At 37.6% G+C, this 13,251-nt stretch overlaps 1 protein-coding gene across 2 annotated transcripts; it reads left to right on the plus strand.

Annotated features, from left to right (window-relative positions):
- The first annotated feature begins 1,687 nt into the window (after positions 1-1,687).
- Positions 1,688-10,490, plus strand: ESD (esterase D). 2 transcript variants are annotated; one of them, XM_072409889.1, is made up of 10 exons: positions 1,688-1,778; positions 3,998-4,054; positions 4,344-4,414; positions 5,875-5,963; positions 6,100-6,198; positions 6,714-6,838; positions 7,192-7,311; positions 8,612-8,710; positions 8,832-8,999; positions 10,282-10,490. In XM_072409889.1, the coding sequence occupies exons 1-10, from the start codon at positions 1,746-1,748 to the stop codon at positions 10,360-10,362; spliced, it is 942 nt and encodes a 313-aa protein (XP_072265990.1). In that variant the 5' UTR covers positions 1,688-1,745; the 3' UTR covers positions 10,363-10,490. The 2 variants fall into 2 exon arrangements, with proteins under 2 accessions (XP_072265990.1, XP_072265999.1); XM_072409898.1 differs by lacking the exon at positions 3,998-4,054 and having other exon boundaries at positions 1,729-1,778.
- Positions 10,491-13,251: the final 2,761 nt, after the last annotated feature.

Raw genomic sequence — 13,251 nt, forward strand, 5'->3', positions numbered from 1 at the left:
GAACCAGATCCATTCCAGGTTTGCTGGATCACCCAGCTTCACTGATGAAAGTGTATTCTCTCCAGCCTTGGAGAGCTTTAATAAATCAGTGCCATACTCTTTATAGAATGAATCATGGGGTCCATCGGACCTCTAATGCTTTCTGTGTTTGCACAGAAATCAGAATCTCCAATTTGCTCCTTATCTGCCTATAGCACAGAGATTCTTACACCTCTGACCCAAATGTGCTGAACACTTCCAGGTGTAGGCAGAGAAAAAACAGTTTATAATATCAAGCCTTATTCCTCCTAAGTAAGAAAAAATATTTTGTGATACATGAAAAGGAAATGTGTCACTAGTAAGTTTAGAAGCTCTGCAGAAAATGTAAAAAGAGTGTTTGCTGATTTGGATATCACAAATGGAAACTAAAATTTTTTAATAAAATAGGTGGAATTTCCGTAAAAATGTATTCTGTAATGAACAAAATAATGACTCAACAATAGGGCATGATTTCCCCCACTGACACTGAGAATGGGACAATATTCCTTACACCTATGGGGGAGTAGTGATATTCTGATGAGGCTATATGGAATTTTTGGATAAATGGGGTGTTCCCTCCAAGGGTTACCTTCTAGTGCATTTCTAGACCCTCTCTTGGGTGGAGAACAGCCTTTTCCTTTTCTACCATCACCCTTCTTGGGTAACCCACTTTCTCAACACTTCCTGTCCTAAGGACTTATCTCATGATGTCCTGAAAACTGCCTAACATTGTTACAAAAATGGAACTCTACCTAAAAAAGAGGCACTCCTATTCAAAGGCAATAAAACTCCCACTAACACCAATAATAAGTAAATATTCCGGCACCTTTCATCAAATGAAACCAAAGATGGGGCACTATTTCTATTGCTGACAACAAAGATGGGGCAATATCTCTGTCACTGATGCCATTGATAGGGAATAGTTCATTTCGCTGACATCAAGCATGTGGCAATATTACCCCTCCCTAACCGTAGCCACAATGTAATTCTTATTTCAACTGAACCAGGGGGATTGTTTTCTTGGCACCAATGTGATTTCTGTTCTCACTGGGATCAGTGTGCCCCCTCTTAGGTAACAATATACTGCCCCCACAACAAAGGCATACCCATATTACACCACAACTATAGCCTGGTGCTGTCTCATGAAGCATGCTGAGGCTCCATACATGTACACCTCCCTCTATATCTGTAAACTTCTCTCTCCCTAGTCCTCATACCCCTTTCATTCAGTACATACTCCCATCCTCAGTCACACAATCAGGTTCTTCTACCAGGGTGACGTCATGGGCCAGCAGCAGCCTCTCTAGCGCCCCCTTCATGTTAGTGCTGTTCGGTTGTGCTGATATCCCCCAGTAAAATCAGAACTGACTTATTGGGCAGGAGATGACTTGCCCGGTTAAGCATTTAGACCTAAACCTTGTGATATTTTTCAGCCCCCTGTAAGACCACCGAAAAGGTGTGTTTCAAGCTTTGGACATGACATATCTCACAAAAGCTGCTTAAAAGATGGTGAAATGCAACTGGCAGTGAACTCTGAAGCTCAAATGCAGATTGTTGGAGAGCACAAAAGACTTTCAAGAAACCAAGATAAGTACTTGGCAGTTTTATTCCTTTCAAGTGCATCTTTGTAGCAGAGTCACCTCCTAGCCTGCAGAGGGCAGTGTGTTCTCTATAGGCAGCGGTCTGGATGCTGCGCCCCGTCTGTGCTGAGCCTGCGCATCTCGTTCATGCTAGTCCGGCTGTGGAGTTGTGCGCTCCAGGTGAGGGGGAGGTAGCGGCATAGCGCTCTGTATGCAATGTATAGGCTGTGTATGGCGGGAATTACACCGACATGTGTCCTTATCGTAAGACAGCGGCATTTCTCCTCATTGCACCGCTTAGTTTTCTTATCAGTAATATGCTCTTGGTGCATATTGCTATGTCAGTGCAGTGTGTGAGGGGGATATGGGGCCTGGCTATAATGCCGGACCGGTCTGTGTGTATGTGAGCTATAGGCTGGGGGAGTAATGACAGGCCGGTCACCTGTCCGTATATCAGAGCTGTCATGGGGAGGACACTGAGAGAGACACACTCCCCCTGCTCTATCACCACCTTAATAATAGCTGTACATAGACACTTCCATGACACACAGTGAAATTACAAAGTCATGGACCTGATTTAGTTTGCATCTAGAAATATATATATATATATATATATATATGGAGTATATAATACAAGCACATGCTCACCAGAAGGGACTGCAGTACTGAAAAGCAGATACATAGACATTCACTTCCAGGTAATCTACAGAAAGCCCTGGGGCCCCCAACATTCTAGGTGCCAGTGTTGGATGTTGCCAACAGTCGCCATGATGCAGAATTGACTTGGGCCCCTTTGCTAAACTGACCAGGGGCCCCTTGTGGCTATGAGGGGTATGGTGCTCTCCTGCAGCACACTTTTCAGCTCCCTATGTTTTTGTAATTATAATTACAATTATTATATTGTAATTACATATTTACAGTTATATATTTACAAATATAATTAAGGCAAGCTTTTAAACTCTAATGGGAGTGCATAAAAACGCAATAGGAACGTTTACATGCGTTTTTAAAAAACGTACATCTAGACCCAGCCAAAATCAGGGACAATTAAATTAGGGGTGGTCCAACCTTTAATTTTTTTATAATCTTAAAGTAAATGCAAACCCGGTTTGATAAAAAGAAACCTGTTGATCATGTGTGAAATTCAGAGTGGACTTGTGTACCTAGGATGGTGGCACCAAGCAGCAGGACTGAATGGATGCTGTACTGTTTAACAGTAGAAAAAATATACAAACAAATTAAAAACTATAAACCATAAAAATCATTTCCATATATATATATCAAGCCTATACAAAATATGTAAGGTGGAAAAGAGATGAAACAATATGATGTAGATCATAAAAAAAATAATGCCAGTACCTTAGCAGGCATTTATGAAGAGCCCTGTTTTGTTAAACAGAACCTGGGTTCAGGAATAGACAATAAAATAACCACAACAATATATACAATGTATTTTGGTGGATATTAACCTCCCTGGCGGTATTCCCAAGTTTGTTTCAGGGTTAATTTTCAATGGGATTGGAAAACTTAACTGGTCCTCACATGTCTGCGGTGTCCTTCAGCGATGTCCGGTATCGATGTCCCTGGCATGTGAACGTTGGGGGCGCAGATGCTGAGTGGGCATGGGACACAGTGTGCGGCTGGAGAGCGGGAAATTTTAAAATAAGTATTTTTAAATGTAACGTTTTGACTTTTAAAAATATTTTCATATTCAGACCACCAGGGAGGTTAAGAGCCCCGTTTCGTTAAACGGAACCCGGGGTTCACGAATAGACAATAAAATAATTACAAAATACAAATATATGTATAAAAAGAGAAAACAAGAAAAGAAAGATGACAATAGATATCAATCAGTCACCCTAAAATTCTAACCCTAGTATATATTTGTGAAGATTAATATACAGCAGAATTATCTTATTATCCAATATCACCTAAACTGATAAGAGCAATGTGTAAAACAGAAAAGCCTCAATGAGTAAGAAGAATATTCAAACATTTATTTAACAATAGAAAAATATACAAAAAACAGAACCCTAAGGCTAGGTTCACACCTATGGTAAGGTTATGGTGTTTATTCTAAGCACACTCCAGGAACTGGCTGTCTTTGGGAGATTCTACATATTCTGTCAGCATCAGCCCCATCAGAATGAATAGGGGTGGCCGGGAGCAGTTCCAGCACTCACTGCCAGCAGCCGTCAAATGTGCAGATGTTGGTTATTTAGGAACCAGTGCTGTCCTTCTGACCCTGCTCAGGGACGCACGGACCACTGCTTGGTGACTGCTATTCTAGAGGATAGATTTACCACATTGTGGAAATTATTATGGGACGTACTTATGTGTTATTCTTTTTTTGGTGATTTTTATGGTGGTATTTTTGTGTTTTTTGTTTGTTTTTATAGTTTATACAAACCATAAGAGTATCATCACATCAAAATACAGTACTCACTGCTTTTCAGGTACTCTATTACTATTGTGAATAATATAACTTGTAACTGTTTATAATTATATCTTATACCAAACCCCACAATATACATAAAGCTAAACAAACAGTATGTCATTCATATCTTTATTATTATTTCTTTACTATTAAATATATTCTTTGGGTGCAGAACATTTTAATGTTTTGTTTTGGTCGTCACCACTGAAATAGTTGAAATTTGATATTTGTAATACTTTCTATTAAAATATTTGTAGAATTACCTGCATGTGTACTTAAATATAAATATGTGTGTTTGTTTCCAACAGAATATGGCACTAAAACAGATTTCCAGTAATAAATGCTTTGAGGGATATCAGAAAGTGTTTGAACATGACAGGTAAATATGTATGAAAGTCTAAGCATTCTGTCCATTCTGTACCATCTTAATATTCCTATTCACATTGTATGTCTATCACCATAGATTAGTGAAAGGTTTTATTTCGATTAATTAATTGAAATTTATTTAGAATTATGCTGAAAACACACTGGATTCACAACCAAGCTTTTCCTTTTGTCACCACTAGGGAGAAAAAAATTGTACTGGACAAAAAGCTGTATAAATAGTGTTGGTCGAATATCTCACTTTTCGATTTGACAGCTATTTGATCGAATAGTGAGATATTGTTCAGGTGATCGAATGCCGAATTTGAACACCATTGAAGTCAATAGTGGGAGAATTTGGGTTATTTTTAGGGACTACTAAGGGCTGCAAGAGCAATACGATTGCTCTGACAGCCCTTTACTAGTTGTATGTGATCTTGGATAGAGTTTCTCTATCAAAGAACACAGGGCACTAGATGTGAAAAGTTACCCCATTCAACCTCTAGTGCCTGGGGATCGCCTGCAGTCACAGCTGCTACCACAAAATTCCCACGGTCATGTGACCGTGGGAACTGAACTGCAGATAAACTCTGCAGTTCCACTACTATCCCCGGGGCACTACAGGTTAATTAACCTGTAGTGCTCCGACGATTGCACACTCTTCTCAATGATTGCAGACTCTGCTGCAATCATTGAGAAGATGCTCCGCAAGTATCTCTTAAGCTGCGTACACACTTCCAATTTTTATCGTTCAAAATGAACGACGAACGATCGATTGGGCAAAAATCGTTCGTAAAAAAAGTAACCAACGACGCCGACGAACGAGGAAAGTCGTTGGAAATGAACGACCGGACCGGCGGATCGGATTGGACGATGATCGTTGACCATCGTTCGTGTGTACGATCGTTCATTGATCGTCCATGGTCTGAGCATGCGTGATGAACGAATGTTCCTGTGGTGCACGTAACTTCCTGTATCGTTCAAACGATCGCATCTATTGTGTGTACAATATCTACGAACGATCGTGTCGTTATCTGTATGTACAGGATCGGTGCTATACGATCGTTCACAGATATCGTGCAGGATCGTTCGTCGTTCGTTTACCAACGATAATAATTGGAAGTGTGTACGTAGCTTTACTCTGTAACACACTTTTCAGCACAGTAATATGATACATTTGTTCCATTTTTCTCACAGTGAAGAAAAGAAAAATGTAACAAATGTATCATAATATTATTATAAAGCTAAATGCATATATTTAGGACACTACACATCTAACAAAAGTTACGTTTTCATAACATCTATTGTTCCATTAAAAATACTTTGATTCTTCCTAGAATATCATCACTTGTGTTCCTGGTTTACTGTACTTCATACAGGCTGCTGGGAAATGTGATCTAAAAACACCCATTTGTTCATTTTTGTTCTGTTGTATTACATTGTATTTCTTACCAATGTTTTATTTTCCCTTATTAGCTCAGAACTCAAGTGTAAAATAAGATTTGGGATCTATTTACCCCCTAAGGCCGAAACATCTAAATGTCCAGTTGTATACTGGCTTTCAGGTATGTATTTCTAAAGGCGGTGTTCTCTTTCAAATGTTTAAAAAACACAATGAATCACATGTAACATTTGTATTTATGGACATTGGTTTTCAAATGTGAGATAATATTTTCAGTGTTTTTACGTTTCCTTTTGCAGGGCTAACATGCACTGAACAAAACTTCATCACCAAGGCTGCCTTCCATCAAGCTGCTGCTGAACACGGCCTGATTGTTGTTGCACCTGACACCAGCCCACGTAGGTTTTTGTATTTTATTTTTAGATTTTCATATAGAATCTCTGGTGTCATTACAAAAGAATTGCTGCACTGGAATGGGATAAAGCTAAATAAAATGTCTGTATGTCACATCTCCTGATTTCCCTTATGGCTCCTGGGTGTGATCATTTTTTCTATATTGCTTTACATGTAAAATATTACTTCTACCAAAACCTTTTTGAATAAGAGCAGGGGTGAGAACTTTACAGGTATAGCCGATGTGTTTTTTAAATAGTGTAACAGGCCGTTGTGAGTTCATCAGAAAGTAGCCCAGGAACGAAGTTTTTTGTGAATTGTATGTGTTTCAGTAAGATAAGAGGGATGGGTGTCCCAGCACCTAAATGCTTGCAGTAAAAAATACTTAATTCTTCATGACATCGTTGTTGCCTGGGTCAGTAACATGCCTGATGTTGTATTAGGTGACAAAGCTTTATTCTAGTAGTGAGGTTGTTGATTCAATCTACATACTTGAAAGATGTTCTTTTCTTTGTTTCAGGTGGCTGCAATATTGATGGAGAAGAAGATAGTTGGGATTTTGGTACTGGTGCTGGCTTCTATGTCAATGCGACTGAGGATCCCTGGAAAACTAACTATAGAATGTATTCTTACGTAGTGGAAGAGGTAACGGGCTTCTTCATATTTCCCACCTTCTATCTTAGAAATCATATCTATTTTCCTTGAAGATAATACATCCTTGTATATTGTATTGATTGGATGGCTGCTAACTTTCCTATCAGTAGCCGAGTGTAAACAGGAAGTCTGTTTTGTACATTTTGTCACTGTGATACATAAAATGCCAGGCGTCTTTTTTTTTTTTTTTTGGTTGCTCTCTTAAGTCGGGTTGATGTTTATATATTATTACTTATTATATTTAAAAAACATTCAGCAGATATCAAAAAAGTATTCGTATTTAGTTTAGGTTTAAATAGTAATGTGATACCAAGTTGATTCGTTTTTATAATTTTTTTTTTCAGCTGCCACAACTTATAAATGGAAATTTTCCAACAGACCCAGATAGAATCTCTATTTTTGGGCATTCCATGGGGGGCCATGGTGCTTTAATCTGCGCTCTGAAGAATCCTGGGAAATACAAGGTAATGTTTTTTTTTCTGTGGCAGTTTTCTGGCAACCAATAATTGGTATATCTCCTCTTTTGAATGAAATATTCTTTTTATGTAGCCTAGATATTTTTATTTGGCAAATCATTCATATATCAATATTGCCAGTTCTAAGCTCATTGTCTTATCTTACATTTCTGTGTAGCTTGGTATACTTGACCTGAAATATGTATAGGCTGTTTGATATTTTGTTATCTTACATTTGTCTGTTGGTTGGCATGTCTGGTGGTATTTGCTCTTTGTTTGGATGCACATGTGTGGGTTACGGTGGATTTTCAGCAACCTTGCTGTGTGCTACCCTCTTTACTGGAAACCCTTCCTATGAGTAACATTTGGGGCTGCCATTTTTGACTTTCCATTCAGAAAACAATAATTAGCTGGCGGTCCTGCTGTCCCTTTTGCTTAATTGCTTGAGTTGCTAACCAGTATCAAGTACATACATTTACTGATTTCTGATTTTACATACCTGTTCCAGATAAGGAAATCACAAAGTACTAATTTCAGAAAGTTATCTTAATGTGCAGGAAACCAGAATGTTTAGGAGAAGCTCCACAACGACTGTCCCTATATTATTCTTAGAAAGTATGTACTTTAAAAGCAATTCATTTGGGATTAATTATGTCTTGTGTGTATCCCATACAAAAAATGTACCTTGTGCGTTTCCTTCCTTGAGGTGAATGAATATGATTAGTTACTTTCTTATCTATTTTCTTTAATTTGGGAAGAGAATTGCACATTCTGCTGGTTGAGACCCAGAAGTGGTTAAACAATACCAATCGCAGCTCTTGTGTTCATCTTGTTGTTTAGGAACATCTTGCCCACGAATATTTGTGACGAATGTAATCCCACAATTAAGCTTTCTAGAGTATCTTGATGTCTGAAAGGATGATTCAACTTTATATTGAGATCTTCTGCTGATCCTGTAACATCTGTTGAAGTGTGTTTTGTATTTCAGTAATTAAGACAAGGATAATGGTGCAGGATGAAAAGAGATTTTAATTTTATTTTTTTAGAAGTGGTAAGCAAAGCACAAACATATAATTAAATAGAATCACAGCATAAGAAACATGAACATAAACTACTTTGTGACCTGTACAACTGAGGCCAAACTGCTGCATGCAGTGTGTATTGACATAATTATATTAAAATCAGATATAGCTGAATCATTGTAAAATCTGCAGACTGGAAGTCATGTGGTTTTGTTCAATAAAAATGTATTTAAAAAATGTAAAGAACGAGTTTTATTTAAAATTTATTGTCCTTGGTTTTGTCTTAGACTGTCTCGGCTTTTGCACCAATTTGTAACCCCATACAATGCCCATGGGGTCAGAAAGCTTTCAGTGGATATTTGGGTTCTGATGCTACTAAATGGGAGGTCAGTAAAATCCTCTTCTTAGTTTCTTCCCTGACTTTACAACCATTATTACAATGCGGTTGCTTTACCAGGCTGATCTTTTACAGTAGTGTATAGAACATGGTGTGTTTTCTGATTTAAGGCATACGATGCAACTTATCTGGTGAAGACATACTCAGGATCACAACTGGACATATTAATTGACCAAGGAAAAGATGACCAGTTCCTGTCTGCAGGGCAACTATTGCCTGACAATTTTATTGCGGCTTGCACTGAACGAAAAATCCCTGTAGTCTTCAGATTGCAAGAGGCAAGTATTATTATATTACTTATATAAGTACAGAGAAATTCAAGGCTTCTCAAGCAAGTTTCATTGACAAGTAATAACATATTTTACCCTTTATGTATGCTTAAGGCTGTCTTCACACCTTTGATTTCTATAACACAATTCCTTATGAATAAGGGTCAGGTGTAGTTTCCTATAGTCGGGGGTGCATTGGCAGTCCTTGTAAAATGAATTGATTACTTTACCGCAACACAATGCATGTGTGTGAAACCAGCAAGACAAGCATTTTTTCATTTTTAGACAGAGAATGTAAATATCTGTAAGGTTTAATTTCTGACTACAACCCCATCATGGTGGTTTTTCCTTCTCTTCCTGTTCCTGTGACACCTGGTAAAGAAATGGAGCTGCAATTGTCACAGGGACATGAAGGAATAGTATATATAAATATAAATATTGTAAAAAGTTCTAAGCCTTCAGCCCTTTAATAAATATGATTCTTGTTGTCCTGGTTGTAGTTCCTATTTTGACCTGTGTGTGTTTTTATTTTTTTTTTTATTCTTGTGGAATTGCAAATAAAACATTATTTATATACTGTAGCATTGCTAAAAGACTTTTGTAAAAGCAGAAAACTTGGAATAAATTGTGACCTTTAATCTTGTATCCTTGAACAAGCTTTTAATGCACCCAATAAATAAAATTAAACTGTATTTACAATTTGTTCCAACCTGTACTGTAAGTGACAGTCTGAAATTTGTCATTATCCAGATATAAATATTGCAGCACACTGTATTACTTGGCCTTGCAGTACTGTGCCGGTCAACTACATACACAGGAGCGTGCCATGGTAGTTGCATCTACTTAATGGCACATCTTGGATGATATTCCATTTACACGAGAGGGCAGGATAGCTGTATTTACAGTGAATTCATGGTTCTCAGTGAAGGCATTGTGGCGGTGTATAATTCTGTCCTGCTGGCTGCAGAATGCTCAGAAAGGGACAATATTCTTTACTCCTACAGTATTAGTTTCCCTGTGGGCACAGTGGATACTAGAAGAGTCTTTATGAGCATAGAAGAAGATGATTATTTGTTGACTGGCTGATAATCACATTTGCTATGAAGGTAAAACTGTGCTGTCTATAGAGATAGTGTCAAGGGCAGAATTATCAGCACTTCTCTTCTTATTTCCAGCAACCTTTCTGTCACTAGAATACGATTTCATACCCTGTAAATATAGCTTTGTTACCATCATGTAACTAGGCTGTCTGTATTGTTAAATGTATTGTATTTTCTTTTGATATTTTCAGGGCTACGATCATAGCTACTTCTTTATCACTACTTTTATAAATGATCACATCAAACACCATGCAAAATATCTGAATGCCTGAGGTACTGAGAGAAGATTGTCATTGATCCACAATGAGAACAAGAAGAAAATCATCTGGTTAATTTTATATGAAAGTATTTGAAATGTTTTTCCATGTAGGAAAAAAATAAAGAAAAAAGAGAAATGTCAGCGCGACCTTGACTATTTTATTCCTTAGCATGACCTGCTAAAGTACAGTGAAATATTCTAAAATGCTATATACACCATGTGCAATAGGGTGCAAGTATAAAAAATCTAACACTTTAGTTGTCCTGTGCACCCCCCCCCCCCCCCCCCCATATGCAAAGGCCACTTTCTGTTTTTAAATCGGAGCTTGACAACCACCCCTCCTTTTACCTGCACACACACACAGGTTCTCCAGGTCCTGGAACTAGAATTTTTACTAATACATACATACTAAAATAAGAATATATGACTGACTGCTCTCCATTGGAAATCATTAAAAACAAGATAACAATGTATTTGAGTGTTATTTATACAGCAATACTAGATAAAATGGACTTTTTTTATCTCAAAAAGATCTGGTGCTGGCTTGGAATGCAGTGAGCCGTCTTTTACAAATTTAGTTTGTACGATGAATAAGGAACCTCCTCCCATAAGCATAGATAACAAGGCTTAGGCTTCTTCCAATGCTTGCTTGTTCCAAACCAGCCATTTGCTATACATCAGAATGGGAAGGACAGCTGTGAATCTGCACCCTTGGGAACTGGCAATGGGAGCTTCCATACTTCTCTCATCACGGGTCCCTTTAACAGTGCAAGAAGCATTTTGTACACTGATTTGCAGAAAAATATTCTTCACTACCATGTCTGTTATTCTTTAGGGGCCAGAATCATTAAGTGATTTTGTTGCTCAATGTGAATAAATGACTCTTCGTCCTTGCAGAAGAATTACAAATAACCTTCAAGAATAAGAAATGCCCCGGGATATTGCAGGATAGTAACCCAGTAACCTTGCTGATAACACCCAAGCTTCTTGGTGAAAATCTATACATTATCTTAAAGCTGTGTAAAATAATTAAACATGACTTGAAGACAAAGGCCCCAGAAATCCAATAGATTTAGGTATGAGTCATAAGCTCCCACCTCCTTCTAGACCATGTATTCTAATTACACACCATTGCAGGAAAAATACTCAGAATGTGTCATTTTCTTTTTCATATGATAACGATGCAATATTGTATTGCTGTTAGGTGAAATGGTGGCAGCATATCTTTCTAATGTGAACATACAACAGACCCCCAAGCTTTGTACATAGGTCACAAGAGGATGAATGTGTGGAACCCTGTCTACAATTTGAATATTGCCTGGAAAGGAGATTTACTTCTAAGTTGTGTGTACTGTATGAGTGTAGTAGGGACAGTAGATGATTGGTTACATCATAGAACGGGGGTAGAGATTAATGATTTATGCGTTCTCTGTAATATGTCGATGCTTACAATTATGGGAAATACATTATATTAAACTGTACCTGGCTGCAGATAATATAAATTGAACTATAAATGAAACTTTTTTTTTTTTAAATAAACACATTTTTATGTTGCTCAGACTATGCAGCTGAATGTGTATTAATCATAACATAGGTACCACAGGATTTTTCATAGCAATCTTTATTGTACAGCTTAAGTACACAGCACTTTAAGACATAAACATAAGATTTATTGATCAGAAGCCACTTCTGACAAAAAAAATCATTATAAAGCTATTATATATACATGTAAAAAAATATCTTTTGATAACTGCACTTTTCCTTATTGTTACAGCCATCATTCCTCTGTGGCTTTACATTCAACATCTGCATCAGTTCACAATGTTCCAAACATCTTGAGTTGAAAACATTGATTTTCTGGTTTAATTGTGCTGTTCTCAGTCCGTTCCCAGCAGCATTTCCAGTCTACAAGCAAATTAACTTTAGCCTTTCGTTCTATAGGCTAACGCTGTACTGTCCAGGAAAAATGTCTTGAAAGAGGAATCACAGGTGCAGACTCTGTAGTAAACCAGCAGCCGACTGCCAATGTGTATTATCTGCAGCTATATTTTTCTGGTTGTCCAATGCAATATATACATACAGATGAAGTATTCATTATACTTCTTATGGCTGAGTATAGTTTTTGTGAATGTCACAAAGCAATAAATAACCTGTTGTGAAAAGTTCATAATGAAGCAGCACAGAGAATACATGCAGCAATGTGATATTTGGTCAAGACACAAACGTTCTGTATTCATATATTTTTCTCAAGACACAAAGCGTTCTGTATTCTTATATTTTTCTTTCTTTGCTCCCTTCTTGTAATCATCATGCTATAACATTGTCCAATCAGGCAGACATTAGTTCATCCAATGTCCTCTGTGTCTGGCTGCTTTCTACTTTTCTGCTGCCAGAGGATTATAAGATGCATGTCCCTCCGGCGATAACAACATTCTGCTATCTTCAATGTAGAGCTTCATCCCCCCACCATCTACTACATTCGGAAATCCTTTGCTCTGATATTGCTTCCCAGCAGTTGCCCCAAAAAAACACATTGTGCTTTACAGCTTTTTGTTAAGGACCACTCAAATATTTTTCCTAGACCCAAAAAGCATTCAGATTTCATAGGAACATTATAAAAATCATCAAAGGTTTGCAAAGATATAAAGTATGCTTTTTATGTGATATATCACCTCTCTTATCTATTCTAGATGATCTACTTCATCAAATGGCTTTCTGGATTCATATACCTGTTAAATTGTACATCAGAAAACAAAATCATCCAGTCCTTACCTCACTCATCCTCACGCTGAGAACATTTCTTACATACTTCAAATAAACCAGTCATCACACTAAATTTTGATCTCATAAAATACCGGCTCCAGATATGTGTGGACACCTGGCAGATCTCCCAGGTACCCAA

This window comes from Pyxicephalus adspersus, chromosome 1 (genome assembly GCF_032062135.1).
Source record: "Pyxicephalus adspersus chromosome 1, UCB_Pads_2.0, whole genome shotgun sequence".
NCBI lineage: Eukaryota > Metazoa > Chordata > Amphibia > Anura > Pyxicephalidae > Pyxicephalus > Pyxicephalus adspersus.